The 21,422-nt window shown below is 46.2% G+C and overlaps 1 protein-coding gene across 1 annotated transcript; it reads left to right on the top strand.

The window, feature by feature from the left end:
* Positions 1-709: 709 nt before the first annotated feature.
* On the top strand, positions 710-20,126 carry EMP1 (epithelial membrane protein 1). Its single transcript, XM_046665996.1, has 5 exons — positions 710-864; positions 14,760-14,872; positions 16,804-16,897; positions 16,992-17,132; positions 17,861-20,126. Exons 2-5 carry the CDS (start codon positions 14,795-14,797, stop codon positions 18,010-18,012), a joined length of 465 nt encoding a protein of 154 aa, XP_046521952.1. The 5' UTR covers positions 710-864; positions 14,760-14,794; the 3' UTR covers positions 18,013-20,126.
* Positions 20,127-21,422: the final 1,296 nt, after the last annotated feature.

The raw sequence follows: 21,422 nt of genomic DNA, 5'->3' as shown, positions 1-21,422 counted from the left end.
AGAAGCTCAGTTGTGGAGCAAGGTCCAGCTGATTATTACATGGAGATCAGAGAGCAAAGTTCTTAACTGAGGACTTCCTCCTGAACGTGTGGAGTCCATCTGGGCATTTGCTTAATTAGAGACCAGTCCGCTGTCCAACCTGCACTCCATCAATCAGAGGCAGGATTATGGGGACTCTCGGAGCGTCTCCTTCTGCCTCCAGCGCTTCATCTTACAGCCACCCAGAGGACGGTGCGCCAGGACCAGGCAGGGAAGCAAATCAGAAATCAACCCATGGCTCCTGACAGCCAGCAGCCGCTGATGCATTTGGTGGGAGGAAGAATGGGAATCTCCTTGGATGATGAGCTAGGATTTCAATGGGCAGGGCACTGTCCCCTTCCCTCCCCCTCCCCAGAGGAAAGTTTGGGCAGATAACTCATGTTTTGTCCTATGGCCATGGTAACCAAGTCCCCTTTTTGGTGAAGAGGAATGGGCTTTGGTAAACAGATCTATTTGTGTGACTCCTATTACTCATGTGAAGCAATGTCACTCCTTTTTCCACTGTGGTCTGTGTGTCTGAGTCAGAGAGAGCCTAAACAGGCTTCTTTGAATTGATGGCTCACTCCCAGCCTCTCTTGACGGACTGCCAATTTAGCAGGGCGTAGCTTACCAACAAATCTTTTTTTTTTTTTTTTTTTAAAGCCAGACTGATTCATAGAAACTCCTTTAAAACACAGTGAAAAGAAACCGCCCATCACACACCCCAGCACACCAGCGCAGGAAACTTATAACCTCGGGAGGCAGGGCCCTCCCGTCACTGCCTTCACATACCTCCAGAAGAGCGGACGAGCGCCAGCTCCTGCCACTCAGGGCGCCTCAGACCCGGTAAGGCGGCTCCCAGCGCGGCGGGGAAGCTCAGCGAACTTTCTCTCCTTCCCGCTGCGCTCCTTCTTCTGACCTCATCTAAGCGTAGCTGTTTCTTCTCTCCTTCGACATTTTTCTATGATTCCTGGAATTGAATCCTTGAAACTTTTGGCTAAAAGTGGGTCTCGAGACGACTTTTTTCCATAAGATTCAGAAAAACACACTTTCCCCGGGGAGGCGCGGAGGGGGTCAGGGAAATCGGTAAGACTGGGCTGTAATTCTGTCTCGTAGTAACTGGGTTCTTGCTCTGAGGATGTGAAGAGAGCAGGGACTTTGGAACACAGCTGGATAGGGTATTCTTTGCGCGGGAGAGACTACACACCTTCGAAATGACGTGCCGCACGTGCCAGATGTTCTTAATTCCTCCTTTTTCCCTCAAATTTCTTCAGGACGTGAATTGTTTCTCTGCTTGTTGGCTGTTTGCTGGCCCTTTTGGGCCCATGGTGAATAGATAGCTGCTTGGCAGTTTATTTTTGTTGTTGCTTTTGCTGCTGCCCTTTGCTTGTTCCTCCACATCTGTTTAAATTTGTTTTTTTCTCCCCTGCGTGGGACGAGGGGGTTGGTTTGTTGAAATAGAACCGTTAGAGACAGAAAGAGAGGGGTTGGGGGGGGGGACCAACTGGTGTTGCAAATAAAACGCAGGAGGGGTTCGTTTGGTGGAATCGGGAGACTGATGTGGATCCCAGAGTTCCTTCTCTCCTCTGCCAGATGTGGAGGAAGGGAAGAGGCAGGCGGGAAACTGAGTCTGGAGGAGCGGGTAGAGCAGGGGACCTTCATCCCGTAAAAAAAAAAATGTTGAAGGCTTTTTGCTCCCACCCCAGAAACAGCCGCATGTAGCTCTGAGTGGAAATGTGGTGTATCAGAAATGATCAAAGAATTTTTTGAGGTGGCTGTGGAATTTTTCTGCATGGGAGGCAGTGGTCCTTTCAAAACATTTACCTTCTCACTCTTTCCAAAACATGGTTGTACAGATGTCAACACTCGTGCTCGTCATGAATCTGGAGAAAGGGTGAAGAGTGATTTGTATTTGCTTTTTTTTTTTTAGATTAGCATTTTCGTTGAGGTGTGGCCCATTTCAACATAGAGACTGGTGTTTTTCTCCCTCATAAACAAGATGAGGAAAATGACAGGATTCAGCTTGTCTTGCAAAATTAGGCTTTTCCTCTAGAAACACAGCACGTTGGAAGAGAAGATTTCAATGTAATCAGTCTGTGTACATTGTACGGGCGAGGCTCTTGGTAAAACTGCCCTGGAGGGGATGATGAAGTAAGTGTGAGGGCAACTTTTCAAGAGGCAGGGAGCTCCCACATTTGCTTCAAATGTTTATTATTTCCAGATTACATGGCTGTGGATCAGGGAAGCCATTATTAAGTAGATAGTAATGGTATTCCGTGAAGTTAGTACAAATCCTTTAGTTCTGTGCAGGTTAAAACTAATAAGCAATATTTAGTCAGTCAGCCAATAGAAAATACTGGCAATTCTGGGGGGCGTATACCATCGTGAATTGCATTATTTGTGCAGCGTTTTGCATCACGCTATAGTTTTATAAATGAGAAAATAGGCTGCATGTTGTTTCCTGGAGTTTGAGGGCAACTTAAAAAATGCCGTTCTGCTTCCCGCTTTCCCTTCTTTCTCCAAGAAGTAGTGAGGGAGTTCCTCGGCGGCAGGAGTTTTTTCTGGATTTCAGTCATAAGTCTCTGACAATACTAAATGTGAGGTTTTTTTTTTTTCTCCCTGCTGCCTTCCACCCTCAGAGGCAGATCAAATTCCACCCCAGACTCTGGAGAATGGGGTGGGGACGGAGTGCTGTCTGGAGGGCGGCAGGACGTCCGGTCTGGAGTCCTGGTCAGAGGGCCCCCCAGATTGTACATTGTCTGAGGGTACTAAACTGTCCTGGGAGTTGGCAGAAGGCCATCCAGGACCAACCCAGAGCAGAGCCCGTCCCAGAACAGACGCTGGCTACGTCCCAGGAGTACAGGGCAGACCTCTGAGGAGAGGCAAGACATCCCTTCTACGGCTGCCAAAAAGATTGACTGTGGCTTTCCCAACTCCTCCTGCTTCCTTCCCAAGACCAGCTTAGGCCCACCCGTTCCCAGGGGGACATCCAGACTCCAGGTCTGGGGGAAGTGGGGGGCAGGGAGGACGGGGAGGGCTAGAGAATGGGTTGCCAAGAGACCATCCTGGGATGCAGACCCTCTTGGCCTGGTCTGGGTGACTCTGGGGATTTGGGTTCCTGCTGGACCCCCTGGGATCAGTGGAGAGAGAGCAGTCAGAGACCCAGATGACTTCTGGATGCAGCAAAACGGCCTTTCTCTGGACTCCTCAGACCCTGCTGGGGAATAGAGCTGAAAAATGGCCACAGAAAAGCACACACAAGGCAAATTCAGTTATATGGCATCCTTGATTTTGTTCACTGAATTCTTAGTTTGGGAGGGCTCCTGGAGATCAACTTGTTTGTTCTTCTATGATATGTAGAAATGTTGTTTCTCTGCCACCCAGGACAGAGGGCCATTTCATGTTTCCTTTACACTTTCGGGGAGGCGAGATCTGTGCCTCAGAGTGCACCCCTGTGCTCAGCCCCCTTTGCTGGACAGCTCTAACGTTAAATCCAGCAAAGCTGGCTTCTCTATGACTTCTATGCTTTGTTCCTAGTTCTGCGGTCCTGAAGTGACCCAGAAAACATCTGTTCCTTTGTTGTTGTTGTGTTCTACCTAATCCTCCTTATCCTCTAAACATTTAACCCTCGTTTAGTATTCAATAGGTAAAATTTGATGGAACTGGATTGTATTATTATTATTATTTTTGCCTAAGACTCAGAAAGAGCAGGGGACATTTTTGAAGCTTTGAAACTATGCACATAGTCAACCATATCCACCTGATTTGATTCCGAGGTGTTTCATTTTCTACACACATGAATATGTTTCCTTCTTTAACTTACCCCATGGATATACATAGCTGCCTAACACAAAGGTCAGAGACATTTGGGATGCTCAGATGTCCATACTCAGAGGGGCACACCCGTTGCTACTCATGAAGTCATGATTAAACAATCCGCTACCAGAAACACAGGCTTCTGGGGTTATCCTATAACTTGGCCTATAGTTCATGTGGCCCACGCCTGTATACTGTTGTCACTGTAATGGTGGACACTATAGGAACAGGCTGCCAATCAAATGTAACCTCTTGTAATTGCTGGCTGACAATCTGGATGTCAGTCCCTTGGGAAGAGCTCATAATGCTTAACCAATGTAGAGCTGGAATTTTCTGATCATAAACTTCCCTTTTCCAGTACTCATCCCAGTTCTGCCCAGATGACCCCGAATTTCTATTCAGTAATCAAGGGAGCCCAAATATGGCTCTAATTAGGAGTTCACTTGGATTCCCAACACCCCGCCTCCAAACACATGTGTCCCAAGACCACTCTTTGTGTCACTTCAGTGCCTGGCGTGCTGACTGGGTGAAATCATTTTTCTCAATTTAACTGGGAGAGCCACTGATACTTAAGCATACAGATAAAAGTACAAACCCTTGTGGGGGAATTGCTGTTTCTCCCTCTTCCTTTTTTACAAAATAGTTGGGGCAACGTTTTGTTCCCTGCTGTAGAAATCGCATTTCCCTGGAAGTAAAATGGACTCGTCTGCTCTTGGTGCCGTTGGCCTTATGAGGATGGAGCAGTTTTTGTATTTCCTGAGCCTGTTCCATGAAATCTCTCTTCAAATGGGGTAATTAAGATTGAGAACCCTTTAGGCATAAGTTAAAACTGGTGACAAGAATCCTGGCATAGATGCAAAATGGCTGAGTAGGAGACCGAGGGGCTGTGGTCGTATCCCACCTCTGCCTTGTGACCATGGGCAAGACCATGTCTTCTCCACTGAGGGAACTGAACTTGGGAGTCTCCAAAGCCCCTTGCAGCTCTGAAATTCTGTTGTTCTGAGGTCCTACCATTCCTATTTTGAGAAATCCCTTGGGCTCATACTAACAGCTAGTTTAATCCCTAAAAATTGGTAAAAAAGTGAAACTAGACAACCTGTTGCATTGGAAGGAATTTTATGGAGGCTTGAGGACCCAGTGCTTCATCCGCTGAGAGATTCCTCAGATGTGATGTTCACAGGCCTTATCATCAGATAGCAGTGAGCATTCATCTGGGTCTTAGAAGAAAAGAAAGAGGTTTGATTAGTTAAACATGAAGGATGCCAGCTTAGATGGGGAGGGGCAGGCTAGCTAAGCCTGTTAAGACACTGACAACAGCAAGGAATTCACCAGGAACCAAACCAGACTCGGAGAAACTGAGCGGGTCCTGGGAAAGAACTCCACCCTCTTCTGGAGGAGGGAGACTCTGCAGCATGAGGGTGTGGCTGGAAAGGTGCGGATGAGAGCAGATGAGCAAGAAATGGAGAGGGAGAAAGGGGAGGTGCAGGGGGGAGGGAGGCGGGGAGGGGGCAAGGGGGACTGCGTGTGTTTCCTTAGGCCTGTGTGTTGGGGGAGAGAGGTGGGCAGACAGAAAGGCCTAGAAGAGGGAGAAAGAGCTAAGTGGAAAGAGAAAGACAGGGAGAAGGTGAAAGAGCAAGGGACAAGTGCAAGGAGGATGTTTCTACTCCTAACGGGCCTTCCCTCTTGTTTGGGGACCACTCACCCTCAATGTTTCAGGACAGTCCTAAGGGTCGAATATTCTGTTATTTGTCCTGCATGAAGAATCTTTTGTTGCTCAGGCAACAAATGTTGGTCAATACATCCTTGGTATCATGTGAGTTTCCATCAAATGTTTGTGCCAACAGGGCAGTGATGTCCCCGATGTTTCTTCTCTTCAGAAGGGTCAGATCAGAGTTGAGAGCAAAATGAGGTCCGTGATACTTGGACTTCTTCTTTCAAATAATCAAAGACCCCTCCCTTAGGGGCTGGAGACAGGGAATTGGAGAGAGGCCTCCTATCCTGAAGCAATGAGTTGGGCAAGCCGGAGTGTTCACACTGATTTTGGAGATAGGTCCTGAAGCTGAAACGCCGGGCTTCCCTTTTTTGGGCTTTGGTGGGGAGGGAGCCCGGGTGCTGTGGGTGGGGGCCAGGATGGAATGTTTGAAGCTTGTCTCGGGGCTGGCGGGGTGGGGATCTGGGTTGGGCCTCTGGTGGCCCTGCAGGGCTGGCTCCGCTGGTGGACCTTCTCAGCAACGTGACAGGAAGCAACAGCAGCCCTGGAGAGACCCTTGGTCTTTTGCCAGTGGAACCGTTTTGAGGGGCTAAGCTGACCCACTGATCAATAGGTGGTAGTGGGAGAAATAGAGTGGAAGGTAGTTCTGGTAGAGGTTTTAGAACTTCTGCCGAACCCAGAGACAACCAGAGGAGAGAGAAGATGATGCTGGAGTGGAAGAGGCCTGGCCTGGAACACGCGAGCTGTGAGCTTCAGTTCCCATTCTACTCTCCTCGTTTGTCAAGGGATTGGACTGAATAACCTCAATGCCTCTAGACCTCTGAATCACCAGTTGCCTTCCAAAAGAGAAACATAGCTCGCAGCCCACCCAATGCCCTCGCACTGAGGGCGCCTCTGGCTGTGGCCACGTCCCTCCCAGCTCGCTGCCACCTCCCACAGCTGCAGCTGTGCTGGTTGAAGCGTGTTGCCGCCATCTACTGTCAGACTGCCCAAGCGCCACTGGGGCTGGGCCACACCTTGGATTTTCTTCCCAGACCCTAGTTATTATCTTGGCAACATCTCCCTTGAAGACATCCTGGCCGCCAGAACACTTCTCTTTCGTCAGAAGCAGAAGACAACGGAAGCTTCCGTCCTCCCCCAGGGGACGTGGCCCGATGGCATGACCAGCTGCGGTCTGGGGGTGTGGGCTGGACCCAGCTTCACAGCCCAGGTCCAGCCTGAGCCTTTGCAGATGTTGCCCAGATCCACCCCCTCCCCGGACACAGAGGAGGACAAGAGGAAATAAGAGTGAGAGGTTATTCCCCTCGGGAGCATTTGCAAAAACAAGATTCGTGCTACTTGTTTGCCTTTAGCGCATGTGTTGGTCCTCAGATTCTGCCAGAGAAGCTCGAAGCCCATTTCTCTGGCCCAAGCCTCTCAATATACATAAAGGAACAAAGGGAATAACCAGCAACCATAGAGCTTTTGCCCTGTGTCAGGCACGAGCCCTTCAATGCTCACACTAACCTCTGGGGTCTGCAGGTCACAGGTGAGAAGTGGGAGAGTCAGCAACACCATGCTGTACACTTTAACCATCTTACAATTTTCTGTGTCAGTAATAACTCAGTGAAACTGGAATGAAAACAAAAGAAGAGGAGGAGTCAGAATTTGAACCTGGAACCCAGGCTCTTTACCACTATGTACCCTGTCTCTCTAGGAGTCACTGGCCAGAGAGGTTATGTGATTTTCCCAAAGTCAGCAGTTAGAGGCAGAATTTTTATGGGGATCTGGCTTTCTACTAGATATTCTTTTTCTTTCTTTTCTCCTTTTTGAAAAATAACATGGTTGTTCCTCCACCCCGCTTCCTCATCCTGAACTCTGTCAGAGCCTATGCTAGTCTACACTCGTGCCAAATAAACACCACTCTTTCTGTAATAGCCCCCATTTATGATAGCCCGCACTGGGGAGAGGCAGTCCCCCCCCCCAGGACCGTGAAAAGATAGCTGTTTTCCCTGGAGCATGTAGTAGTTACTTGTGTTGCTTGATTCTTGCTGTTTCTCCCCACCATAAACACTGCTCTGCGCTTAAAAACATCAGGTCCCAGGATGGTGTGCACATAGCTAGGTGCAACCTAAAATTCTTTCTTTCACACCAAACATGAGACATCCAGAGGCAGGAAGAAGTGGCCCTTTAGGATCTTTTTTCTCCACATTTCCCACAGAGAAATTAATGCTCCCTCTCCCTCCCCTACGTAAAAACAATATTTAGAATGGAAAAGCACACTCGACATAAAACAACAATAACAATGGCCAGAAGAGCTCATCCAAGGTCTCGTCCACTCAGCCTGCCTTTGATTCCAGCCTTTTCCTTCTCTGGCTACATCTTCTATGGCTGTTCCCCAAAGAGAGTATTTCCTCTTCTGCTTTTGTGTAAAATGGACATCCACTTTGTCAACCCAAGTGATCTGCAATGGGAGACGAACACATCAAAAAACAACCAATGAGAGAAAAATGTGCCCGACGGGCAGAGGGTGGAAAGGCCTTCGTGCCACCGCCACCCTGCCCGGGGTTCTTAGGGAGAAGCGGCAGCCGCAATGTTGGGTGTCGCCCCGAGGAAGATGGCGTGGAGACACGGGCTGACTCAGGGAGATCGTATGACCAGCAGTGGCCTTCCTATCGTCTTTCTCATGCCTTGAAGGAAGCACCCTGTCTTCTGTCAGATGGTATGAGAAAAACTTTCTTCACAGTTTGTAGTTATCCAGAAAGAGAGGCGATGTCCCTGCCAGGAAACCATCAACCAATCAAAGACAGAGTGGTGTCTAGCAGTTGAGTCATCTCAGGATTGTGCTATGAGTTGATTGGGATTTTGAGATCTAAGGGGATGTCCTCTGGCTAATTCTCTGCTAACGTGAAAGTTCTGCTGCAGAGGTGACCATTCTACAAAAAATCTGAAGAGGAAGCTTTAGACTAAGGGCAGAAGATCAGGGGCAGTTGTTGCCAAGAGCAGACGCTGATGCATTGTCTGAAGGACCTTTCTAGTGGGAGGGTCTTGATAGGTAGTGAGCTCCCCGTGACTGGAAGAGTTTAAGCATGATTTAGATAGCTCCTTGGTTTAGCTTTGTAGATGAGTTTCCCCTTTTGGGGAGGAATTTTAAAGCCCCCCTCCAGTCCAGAGATTCTATAACTTAAAGAGATAGATAGAAAAGGTAAATCTGTGGACAAGTTAGTGTTTGGAAATTTAAGACATTTTCTTTGTATTCACCTATTTCCTCTTGAATAAAAGGCAACAAACACATAGATACCCTTGTATATTCAAATGTCAGAGGTACTCAGGAAATATTCACGTGTTTACACAGATATTTATATGAAAATATGTAACAGTTTGCATATAAGACGCTCAGTACATATTTATAGTAATTATAAATTATTTCTAAAAATAATAGAGGACTAAAGTTCTTGTATATATATAAAAAAAAAGAGAAACACTTTCTCTCTATAATTCTGTTGTTTATTATGAAGCCTTCAGTCACTTTGACATTGATTATTTTCCCACCGAGAAGAAAACATTGCCTTTTACTCACTGAACAGGTATTTATTTGGCACCTGTCATAGACAAGATTCTCCCTTCAGCAACTTAGAATCTTGGGGGTCAGGGAGCCAAGCGTTTTCATAAATAACTCTGTTGGCAGGCAGGCTGCCACTGGTGGTTTTAATAAAGGGCTATGTGAGAACTATAGCATAATAGGGGAAAATGATTACCTCTGACTTATGTATCCGGGAAGGCTTCCTGGAGGAGGCAGGATTTGAGCTTCCATGAAAATAATTTGATAGGTAGTTATTGGAGAAAGGACACAAAGGCAGGACTTTCTTTTAAGAAACCAAATTCTTAGGATTCCCAGGGCCAGTGGGAGGTGTTTGGAGCCTCTTTCCTGGTGATTGGTGGTGGGGTGGTGGGGTGTTTGGAGGATTTTGAACAGAGGAGTGACATGGTCAGATAACACAGGGGCATGGAGGGTATATTAGAGGGGAAGGAGTTCAAAAAGAGGATCATGGGAGAGGCTGATGTCATGGTCCAGGGTAGGACCTAAAGGACAATGACAATGGGAGTGGAAAGTAAGGAATGGATGAGCCATAAATAAAGGAGGAAGAATCATGGCCTGACTGTGGTGTTTTGGGCAATAAAACTGGGATGTGAGGAAGGAGAGAGAGGGAATTTGGTAGCTGACCATTATTGCTCCCTTCTCCCCAGAAAAGCTGGGGCTGCCTTAGGCTCGCAGGGAAATGGCTGAACTGTCTCCTAGGTGGCCAGCCGGATGCACACGCTGCTCAGAAAGTCTCTTGCGCCATGTGGTAGAGGATGCCCTGCTTTGCCTCTGTCGGGGCGAATCTCACGTACTCTAATGAACCATGGACGTTTGAGCTCTGCGGGACTCCCCCACTGCTCCCACACCTCCTGCCCCCCGTTTTCGATTATGTTATGCCCCCAGGCTCAGGCTAGTTCTTCAGGTACTCAAGCCTAGGATTGCCACCACTTCCTTTGCCAGAGAAGTAGGTTTCTGGTTGCCCTACTTTATTGTATTGCTCCCAATTATTGTGCCTTAAGCCACCTCAAAGAACTGTGTCCCCTAGGCTCTGGTGGCAGTTCAATAAACACAAAGACTCCATGGCAGGAAGAAGTTGTCTGACCCCCAGCTTGGCAATCATGGAGCCAAGTTACCAACATCTAACTCCTCTACTGTGCATTTAGAAGTCAGTTATTCTCAAAGTCTCTGCAGTATTAGTTACCCATCAGAGAAGGAAAGGTATCCACACGGGCCTGATTCATTTCTCATGGCTGAGCCTCCTGAAAGTGTGAGGCCACCTGAACTAAGGCAAAGAGACAATGCAAGTCGGCCTCACAACTCTGTTCCTTTGATTCTTACAATTTTTTGGGGGGCGGAGGTGGTCTCAAAGGGAGACAAGAAACCAATAAAGATTTAAGTGGATGGAGACAACTAGAAAGGGCTGTTGTCCCTGTCCATCTGCTCCCTCCCATGTTAGTCATTTACACCTCCCATCGCCAGCAATCGTAATTCTCAGGGTCATTTCCACTAACAGTAATAAATTTTCTGTTAGCAAAGAACCTAATCCAAATCCAGAATGGTCAGTGGTGGCAGGCTTGTATCGGGGGCAGGAGCATAAGGAGGCCTCTGCTCTAATGTGGTCTGGGCAATTCGGGGAAAAAAAGAGGAAGCGTGGTCAAAAACAAAAGATGGCGGTGGTGGAAAGGGAACCGGCAGGCCTGTGTGTTAGGGCAGAAAGAAGAAGGGATTACAGAGAACTCATGTGGGGCTCTCAGTCTCTAACCTCCATTGCTTTTAACAGTCCCTCCTCTCTAGAGTCAACATTCATGTCTCGTATACGTTTCCCACCCAGCCCCAGGGAGCCCTGGCCACCCCTGTCCCAGGCATGTTGGGTAGGTGAGGGTAAAGGAAGAGATCTTACTCTGCTTACAGTGGTGGGTGGAGAAATGTGTTCCTGGCACCCTACTACAACAGTCAGTGGACGTCCTATCCTTTAAGAACATGGTGAGTTGACCAGTTTTGATGCCCTGGGTCTGAGAGCCTATGCACCACATAACTTGCTGTTATAGGGGTTCCCAGCAAACAGCTGACAAACTTTGGGACTGTCCAGTGCTCCAAATGCTCTGTGAGCGGCAGGCATTTCACCCAGGGATTCAGCATTGCAGTGCTGTTACTCTGGTTTGAGCTGCCCAACTACGACTAGGGGTATGCTTTCCATTGGAGAGTGCCATCCATAGCATTTTAGAGAGGTGTGAGAGAGAAATCAGTGATTGCTTTAGTGACGTATACTGCCAGGAAAGAAAGTCATGGAAGCCAATACTTCCAATAATATAAATGCTCAGAAATGGTCTCTTTTCAGTGCTTTTGTATGAAGCAGATACATACCAGGGCAGGGAATGAGGCTCCTTACAAGCCACACTGCAACTAATGGGTGGGTGGAAGTCTCTAGAGTGTGAACTCTACTGTTATTTATACTCATTCTGCTCTGCTATTTGATAAATGCCCCATTCACGCGCTAGGTACCACTCGTGGTTGCTCATAAAGATTTCAAGGATTGCTTGCCCACCCACCCCCGGCTGAGGGTTTTTCTGCTGGGGGTCCTCTAGTATGGGGACTGAGCAACTGGGGTGATCCAGGCCAGAAATTTAAGAAGATAGTTCATTCTGTTTCCAAATGTGTTGAGGAGGGCCATTGAAAACAATGGAAGCCCCTCTAAGCTGACAATGGCTGATACTAATACAACCTGATAAAATTTGGGCCAGTGAAAAGATGGACAAGTCATATGTATTATGTGGTTAGTCCAGCTAAACAGCCCCCACCTCTGGCTGGATACAGCAGCCGAAAGCAGAGAGAATTGTTTGTTCTGTACACTAAGAACACTGATAAAACAAGACGTGATTCTCCTTTCCTTGGTGAGTAGGTGTGGCACAGTCACAGAAATCTAAAATGAAAGAGAGTCTCCTCTTTGCTGGATTGCCCCAGCCTCTCCTCCTGCCTGTGATTGGCAGGGGCAGAAGGATCAGGCGGGGCTTTGTGTAAGATCAGAAGTGAGACCCAGAAGCCAGGAACTCGTGCGCCCTGGGGGTGTGGTGGGCAGGCCAGGGTGGAGGTGCCGTGGGAGCAGAGTGCTTTGAATGCAATAATGTTCAAGTCATCAAAAAGGAGAGTAGAGCAGGGGTGAGAGGAGTCAGATGTGACTTTGGAGGGTGACAGAACAAGCCAAGGAGACAAAAGATGCTACTGAATTCCCAACAGCATGTCAGGGAGGGAACGCAGGACGTCTTCCTCTGCCTCGTGGAAGAGGCCTCACTTGGGGTGTTACATTCTGTTCTTGGCTCATCAACCACTTCCTGCTCTTAAGAGGAGGGTGTTTGTAAATTAGAAGCTAAAGGAACAGAAAAGCCATTTATAGAGCCCAAGGAGGATTAAATGTAAGATTCTTTCTATAATATTTTAATTCTCCGCATTCAGCTTGTTCCTTTCCCCATGAGGGGCGAGATCAGGATCAAGTGATGGTGGGAATCTTGGTGGTGTTGGGAGGATGGTCTGAGGGCTGAGAAAGTGAGCTTTCTCCTCCTCATTATCCAGGCTGTGTTCTTAGTGGTCTCCCCACTCAAGGGGCAAAGATTAGGCATCATGACAGTTTCTAAGAGGATCAAAATGATTTTGTACGCACGACCTTGTGAACTAGATAGCAGATCTCCTCTTACTTGCACTTAACCTAGGGCAACCTGGTGATTGACTGGGTTGGGTCGACAACAGCTACTCAACTTCATACAATAATAATAGTAATCCTAATAGCCACAACCAAAGCAGCCCCATTAGTACTGCCGTGTGCCAGGCACTGTGCTAAGAGTTTCACGTATGATCCAATTTATACCTCACATTTCCCTGTACAATTGACATTGCAACCCCCGCTTCATATAGGAGGAAACTGAGACCCAAAGGTCAAATCACTGTGTGATTCTAACTCAGCCTCTGTCTGATTCAAAAACCTCTTTTCACTGTGCATTCAAGTCAAGCAGAAAATTGTGGAGGTGTGCAAGAACTGAGAAAAGCAGAAATGGATTTGTATGTGTGGGGAGATTATTAATAGCAGGCATGAAAGCTTCCAGCTCTCCCCTGAGGTGGCAGGATAAACTTCATCATTTTTGTCGTTCACAGATAAATTGGACAAATGCCTACAAAATAGCCTGGGTTGGAAGGAGGGCAGAGGTGGTTAGAGCCGGTCCGGGGGGACCGTGGAAGCCGGTGTCTGCCTCTCATTCCTGGCCTGTAAAGAGCCAGGCGGCCTCCAGTACATTAGATCAATCTGGATTTTGAGCACCTGATGAGGAAAGTGAGAGAAGATAAAAGGCACCTGAAGTGTCGGTCTGACAGCATCAGTGCTCTCCAATAAATAGCTGGTACAGTAGGAGAGTGTTCGAGCGCACTCAAAGCTTCAATTAAATCAGGTGCAATGAGAGAGAGCAGGGACAACTGCAGAATGTGCACAGCCATCTCCTCCCTGTGTCGGGACATCCACACATCCCCCCCTGCCCGGGCTGTGAATAACCTGGAGCCCTTCCCTATTGGAGTCCCCACGAGCCTGCGCTGCATCCGAACTGTCTTGGGCGTGACAAAGCACTCCTTCTGCAGCTGACATAAATCAGACTAGCATCCCCCATGTGCCTCCTTCACACTTCCTTTATTGTCGAGGTTTTATGATCAGTGGGCTCCCTTCTCCACTGCTGAGATCACGGCTGAACACTTTTGTTTATCCATGCACCTTCTTAATCTATATTAGTTCCCAATTCTCCCACCTCCTGGGTGATTGATGCATTTGCCTGTCTTCTGTCCTGAGTCCTGAGGGACTGGAATTTGTGTAAATGGCATGCACAAGTAGAAGGCATGTTTGGTGGTATTTCAAGCTGCATATTCTAAAGCCCCCTGAACTGTCATATTGAGCAGAAGGAAATATAACACTATGCCCCCAGATCCATAGCAGAGTCCCCACAGTGAGGCACACACAGCCCCAAGGCTCAGGTGCAGTAATACAGATCTGGAATATTCAATCAGGAGGTGATCAGACCACTACACTGTAATTAGGTTGTTATAATTATTGAATACCAAACAGCATTATAATCATAGAAGTTGTGGCTCTCACGTTTTATATCTCACCCGGGATCAAATTAGTAGCCTGTTCAATCTATGGGCATTGAATAATAGCTGCTGTTCTGTGGAAGGCATCCACTTCTATGAAAATTGCTGGATGAGCAGTCTGATAGAGGCAGGGACACCTCCCTAGTGGAAAATGGAAATTTATATGACATTGTTGCACAGAGATCTAGAAATTACAGCTGTGAAAAGGCCTTTTAAAAATCAAAACACCTCTAAAACACAAACAGACTAAAATGTTAACAGTTACCATAAAATGTTCTTTTTTTGAAACAGGCTGTATTTGAGAGATGAGTGTATAAACACCCGAGAAGCAGAATTGTGCTTATATTTAGGTATATTTACATAGACTAATAGGCACTTAGGGAACTAGGTGTTTTCAGGAATTTATGATGAACTTGTGATGGTTTTTATTGCAACTCCTCCTGATGTTAGCAGATGGTCCACACATGTGGGAAAGCTGAATTGAACCTGACAGTAACTTTCTTTCCCTTTTGTTTTCTTCTTTCTTTTCAGAACTCTCGTTGCTCACGAGTCATCAAAAAGCCAACATGCTGGTATTACTGGCTGGTATCTTTGTGGTCCACATCGCCACTGTCGTTATGTTATTTGTTTCCACCATTGCCAATGTGAGTAATGTTCTTTCGTCCATTCATTCAACCAGAAGTTGTTTGAATATTTACATAACGCGCTACAAGAGAAATTTAAGCTGCCATCCCTGCCCTTCATGGAGTTGCAGCTTATTTATGGAAAAAAAAAAAAATATACACTCACACTTCAAACAATGAAATAATAGGAGGAGAAAAGCCAGTGTCTGCAGGAGTAATCTTGCCAGGGCTGTAGGCGTCTAGAGCCTGGAGAACACAATGAGGCTGCTTCAGTCTCTAGAGCTTTCTAGTAGGAGGTGGGGTTTGAGGTGGAACTTAGAGGGCGGGGAGCTGGGTGGGGTTTTTCTTGGTGAAAGATGAGTGGTGGAAGGAGCACAGGGTTGCATTTTGGGCAGGAGAGCTAGCTAAGGTGCCCAGGGACGGGGGACGGGCTTTGTTCAGGGCATAATGAGGACCCCTATGTGGCAGGAGCAGCACTTCCCTTCGTCCTGGGAACCTTGATCAGAAGGACAGGTGGGAGTGAGACGATGAGAGGCTTGGGTGGCCAGACTGATAAATTCAAGTTCTGAGCAGAGAGTAGCATGTGAAAGTGGAATTTTGCAAGATTAACTTGGTTCCACGGAATTAACTCGCTCAAATAAAACAACATAAAAATATCATGGAGGTGCCGAGTCTCTTGTCTCTGAATCTTGGGCTACTCTGACCTCTAGTGGCAGTTTGTAGTGTCCAATTTGCTTTTATTGTGCTTTTCTCAGGAGAAAAAAACAAGATAGCCCCTTGGACATGAAAACCAAGGCCAGCCATCACTAGACAGGCAAAAGATGGTTCCAGAATCTGTTTAGGTCCTGTTAGAGTTGGAAGATAAATGGGTTTAAAAGTTCAGATAGAAGAGTTTGGCCAACATCGGTGGGTGTGATTGTAAGCAAGGCTAATTTAAGCGTAACTACGCTAAGACAGAATCCTCATGCTTGCGGCCTCCTCCAGACTAATTTAGCCGTTCTCTATGACTGGAGGTTATCTAGTCCTCCAGACTAATTTAGGGTTCTCTAAACCCCGAGTCACACAGGATAACAGGTCTGATAAACAACTTCGGACTGTACTAGTGGATGCTGAAGTGCTGTATATCTGAATTATCAGCCTCTAATATAGGGATCGGCACACAGTTTGTTGAATCAAGAGCAGGCGATCGCACCTCCGCCGCCCTGCCTTTTCAGTAACGTGCATTTTAACAGACACTCTGTGTGGACAGGGCTGGTGTTTGTTTTCCGTCCCAGCAGGATGACTGTTTCTCTTGGGCCAGGTAGGAGGGGCGCTGGCACCATGGCAAGCATCGGGGAATACATTTTGGTCTGTTCTACTTTCAGCTGCCCCCCAGGAAAGCTCTTGCTGTCCTGTTTTACTAGGAAAATACTTTGCATGTCGTGACAATTTGATCTTTCTGTTTAAATGAAAGTGGCTTGCTGATCACCCAGGCTCATTGCTGTTTTCTTAGCCCTATGTTTCTTAGTTGTCCAGTCGAACATTTTTCCTTACCATTTTTTCCTTCTTAGCCAGGCCCTTACATGAAACAATCTTGATGGAGTGTATGAATTGTGCTACTGAAAACCAATTTCCTCATGCAGGGTTTCCGTTTCTTAGAACCTTAGAATTTTAAACCACTGTGGTTGAATTACTTCTTTTTCTAAAAAGTGATGAGGAATGTGAAGCCCAGAGAGGCTTGGCGAGTTTTCGTGGGTCACACATGCTTCTCTTTCTTTTTTTTCTGGGGAACTTTGTGACTTCAGCTTTAGTTGGACTTATGTCCACCGACAGATGGGCTGCTTAGCTGTATTTATGGCTAAATATGGTGCCTTGCTTAAGATTTGGTCCTGACACAGGCTGATTTGTTGTTTCTTTTTCTTTTAAAGCAGAGGGTCAGTTTTTAATCAACATTCTTTTTCTTTTTGTTATAGGTCTGGGTGGTTGCAAATGACGGATCATCATCATTAGGTATTTGGAAAAACTGTAGCAATGGTGTCTGCGATCCTTTACCATATGGCGGGGAAGGTATATATGAAGATACTATATTCAATGCTGACAGTTCACGTGATGAGGGAAATTCCCACCTAATGCCCTTGCTCTCCTGCCCCTGTGCCCACAGGCGCCCTCAAGTCAGTGCAGGCCTTCATGATCCTCTCCATCATCTTCTCTGTCGTCTCTCTCGTGGTCTTCGTGTTCCAGCTCTTCACCATGGAGAAAGGAAACCGCTTCTTCCTCTCGGGGGCCGTCATGCTGGTGTGCTGTGAGTATCTCAGGGGCGGACTTCAGTTTGTACTGGAGAAGGTTTTACGTGGATCTGACCGGGGGTGCTCCTGCAACTTGAGCAGACGAGCACATGGCTCAGGGAAACTGCCTTGTACAGTTTTCTCTTGTGGTTCTTTGCTCTCTTTTTGAGAACCCCGATAGCTGCTTGGAATAAGAAGCCTTATCTGTTTCAATGTTTAAATCTAGTGCTTTTGGCCAGCTACCAAGTGGCCGGGGCATGCCCATCAGTAGCACTTGTATACAAGACACTTGAAGAGGGCAGGCAGGTGGGAGTCCTTGCAAAGACGAAACCACTGCCACAATGCATGAAACCACTGCCATTTTCATTCTCCTGACAGTCTTCCCAAATACACGCGGTTTGGAAGGTGGAAGGTCATGTTCTTTTGCATCCCCGGGCAGCCTGCCTGTATGCGCTGGGGTCCAGGTGGGAAAGCTGGGTGGTGGACACGAGGTTCTGAGTGGTACTTTGCACTTGCAGCCACACAAACCAGTGCATATGGGAGAGCCCAGACACCTCTAATTTATCAACACAACCATCCAGCTTGGTTCAGGGCAAGCCAACAGAACTACTGTTTGGGGCCAAACACCAGATTTCATTTTCCCGTTGCTGATGAGGGAAATAGGATCTTTTAAACATCTAAAATGTTTTGCTTGATTTTAATGTTAAAAAACCCCAAAATAAACAAAACGTTTTTCCCCCCACAGGGCTGTGTGTTCTAATTGGGGTATCCATCTACACTCATCATTACTCGTACAGAAACGGTTTCCACCACGGCTATTGCTTCATTCTGGGCTGGATCTGCTTCTGCTTTAGCTTCATCATTGGCGTTCTCTATCTGGTCCTGAGGAAGAAATAAGACTGAACCAGTTTATGGGGATCTGGGGGGTGGGGAGAAGGAAGCTGTTGAATTTGGGAGGGAGGTGGACGTTGCTATGCAGGGAAAACCAAGAAAGGGAAGGGGGGCGGGGGAGGGGGAAGTAAGGGTGGGAGAGGCTGAAACCCAAACGTTACTGCAGAGGTTATCTACTGTCAAGCCTCTGTCCTTGGGAGAAAGTAGTTGGCTAAAGACTTCGATGCTCCCGTGATCCGGGCCAGAGAGCCTCTCTCCAGCCACCAGACTTGGCCTCCAGCAGTTCTCAGTCACACACACTGCAGGGGCCCCATCAGCTGCCACACCACTGGCTCCACTTCTGAGGGTGAATTCTGAGTCTCGCACTGGGATCCTCAGACCTACTGCTCCAAGTTAAAATAGCGGTACAAGTTGCAGCAAGAGCTGATCCTGTTTTTGTGTTGAATATGCTAAGCCTGGAAGCCATACCACCCTTCCGATCCAAAGCAAAACATCACATTGCAGTCTGAAGGGTTCACAGGAGGGCTTTGGCCCGGGAACCATCATCCCTCTTTAGAGCAGATATTTAGCTCTGTGGAATTCAGTGGTATTTGTGACAAAATGGGAGGAAGAGATATAGTCATAAGATCAAGTTAGTGGGTTAGCTAAACCAAGAAAGAACTTTTCCCAATGGAAGGCCTAGGGGCTGGTCAGAACCCAGACCAGACCTCACATAGCTGTCCCTCATGGAGACCTCTTGCCCTGGACTTTGCTAGACCTCTCGCTTAAAGCCAAGGCAGCTCTTCTGGAGTTTCTGTAAAGCCACTAATGACCAGTTCAGTGGTGAAGGCACCACACAAATTATGGGATCAAGGGGCATCTTGCAACAGGGTGACATTAGGGTTATATTTTTAGCGTCCCCTCTCCATACAATCAATGTTTCTTTTAAATATATAATGGGAGAGATGGACATGGCCCCTTGTAACACAATCTGTTACTGTCGCTCTAAATTATAAACTTTTGAGGAAGTTTTATCTAATTATCCATGTTGGGGATCAGGGCTCCTAGGTGCAGTGGTAGCTTTAGCTTTGACACTGGCTGGAGTGGTCACCTTTCAGAGGCCCTGTCTATCCCACTTCAAGGTGAGGCAGGGCAATTCTGGAAGCTTATTAAAACACACACAGACTAAAACCAAACACCAGATTCGCGGGTGGAAGGTGCTATATAATTGTAAAGTATTAAGCATACTAGATTTCAGTCATGATAAAAATGGTGCCTGCACTCCTAGGAAAATAAGAAAATTCTTGTGAGATAAATAAAAATATAGGTAATGGGCAGGTATTTTCTTTAAGAAAAAAAAGAAGGTAAAAGTCTTGTGGTACCCAGTCAGATGGTAACCGAGCTGTCTGTTGCCACAGGAGCATTTCTATAGAGGACTTAGTAGTAGTATGCTGTTCTTGGTTATGCAGGCATTGCTCTGGCCTACAGCAGTTATTTTAAGCCATCTCAGATCCTAAAGGGGTTGTTTTGAGAAGACATTTCCTTTATCACCCTGAGAAAAAGATTTACCCCAGGGAGAATCTGAGACATCTTGCTTTCTTTCCTTCTCCAAGCTCTCTCCCCCTCCCATTTCTTACATTCTTTTGCTTTTTTGGGGAGTTGTTATGCCATGATTGTTGGTATTTATGTAAAAGGACTATTACTAAGTATATTTCTCTGTGTTCATTCTGGTTAAGGGAATGTGGAGAGCAGGCCATCAAATTACTTGGGCAGGGGGTAGAGAGATTGGCAAGCAAAAACTGGGGGATGATAAACTTTTTCATTATGGTGTAATTATCACATGATTACAGAAGGCTGTCTTATGTGCAGTAGCATGCTTACATGTCAGATTATCCAAAAGAGATAGTTGCATTATGTTAAAAGTCAAACTATGACTGGAGTGAACCATGTATTCCCTTGTCTTTTACTTTGTTTCTGTGACATTTATGTCTCATGTAATTTGCATTACGTTGGTGGGTTGTTCTAGTACTGTATTTGGCTTCTTCTTTAATAGGTTGATATTTCATATACTATAATTGTAAATATTTTGATACAAATGTTTATTACTCTAGGGATATTAAAATAGATTCTGATTCCCTTCACCGTGTGGATGTTTTCTTTTGAAAAATATAGTAAAATGTGGATAATAGCAACATTTATTCCTACTGAAGTTGTTAATGAGTTTTATTTGGACAACTTGGCATTTATTCAAAACATTAGGCCACTTTCTGGTAATATATTAGGTATTTCTACAATAACTCTTTCAGGCAACTGAATGTTATTAAGTATAGTTTTATCTTGCTTTAATTAAACTTCTGAAGCAAAAAATGAAACTTTGTAAGCTAAACATTAGAGAGAGGTTATGATCTGAATCACAATGGCTATGACATTAAGAAATCAGAAACTTGTAAAGTTTCCTTGACATAGCCAACTACTGTAATGTGTCTTTAAAATATAAAGCAATTCACAAAGGTATGTGTGATGTACGTTTGCAGGAGCCCATTCACTGCATAAACTGGGTGTATCTATATGGCCCTATGAGAGAAGGAAAGCTTAACAGATTTCTGTAAGGAATGAGCACTGGAACCAACAGTGGAAAAGCAGGCTAGACACTATGTACCCCAGCATCATATCAACATCAATATGATAAGAATGGTTTTAATGTGCAGTGGGTAATCTTTCAGTTCCGTGTGGTCTTGGATAAAATAACTGCACAGAGTAATGCACAAAAAATACACATTGTGACCTGAAAATGAAGCTTCAACATATTTTGAATTCAGTTAATCAAATTGCATTGATTATTGATACCCTCTCAGAGACCTGTTTGATTTCTTAGATTGCTTCTGGGATATTATTTGAAGAGGCTACTTCTCTCCCTTTGTTCTTCCTGGGATTCTTTCCCCCATGTCACGTGCCCAGTCATGGATCAGACCTCCAAAGCACCTCTTCCTCTCTTCTTCCTATAGGGCTTTAGTCAGAGGCTCCAACAAACTCCCAGCCTTACCCAAGGCGTCCTCTCCCACCAAGCCAGAATTACCCTCCTCAAAGACCCAGCTGGTGAATGGGGGTGTATTAGTCAGGATTCTCCAGAGAATACAATAAGATGTATAGATATGCATATTTACTATTATTATATAGTATATAAAATATTACATATATTATAAAGTAAATTATATATATTTTAAGGAATTGGCTCACGTGATAATGGAGGCATGAAAGTCCAAAATCTGCAAGGTGGGCTGACAAGCTGGAGATCCAGGGAAGAGCCGATGCTTCAGTTCAAGTCCAAAGGCCATCTGCTGGCAGAATTGCCCCCAGGTTGTCAGGGGGTGGAGAGTGGGGATCAGTCTTGTTCTATTCAGGCCTTCAATTGATTGGATGTAGCCCACACAAATTAT

This window comes from Equus quagga, chromosome 1, assembly GCF_021613505.1.
Source record: "Equus quagga isolate Etosha38 chromosome 1, UCLA_HA_Equagga_1.0, whole genome shotgun sequence".
Taxonomy (NCBI): Eukaryota; Metazoa; Chordata; class Mammalia; order Perissodactyla; family Equidae; genus Equus; species Equus quagga.
This window is presented reverse-complemented; position numbering and strand designations above follow the sequence as displayed.

Coding starts and splice junctions, on each gene's coding strand:
- EMP1 (XM_046665996.1), top strand. CDS start 14,795: ATGCTGGTATTACTGGCTGGTATCTTTGTGGTCCACATCGCCACTGTC. Junction 14,873..16,803: donor TTGTTTCCACCATTGCCAAT/GTGAGTAATGTT, acceptor TTTTTGTTATAG/GTCTGGGTGGTTGCAAATGA. Junction 17,133..17,860: donor GGCCGTCATGCTGGTGTGCT/GTGAGTATCTCA, acceptor TTCCCCCCACAG/GGCTGTGTGTTCTAATTGGG.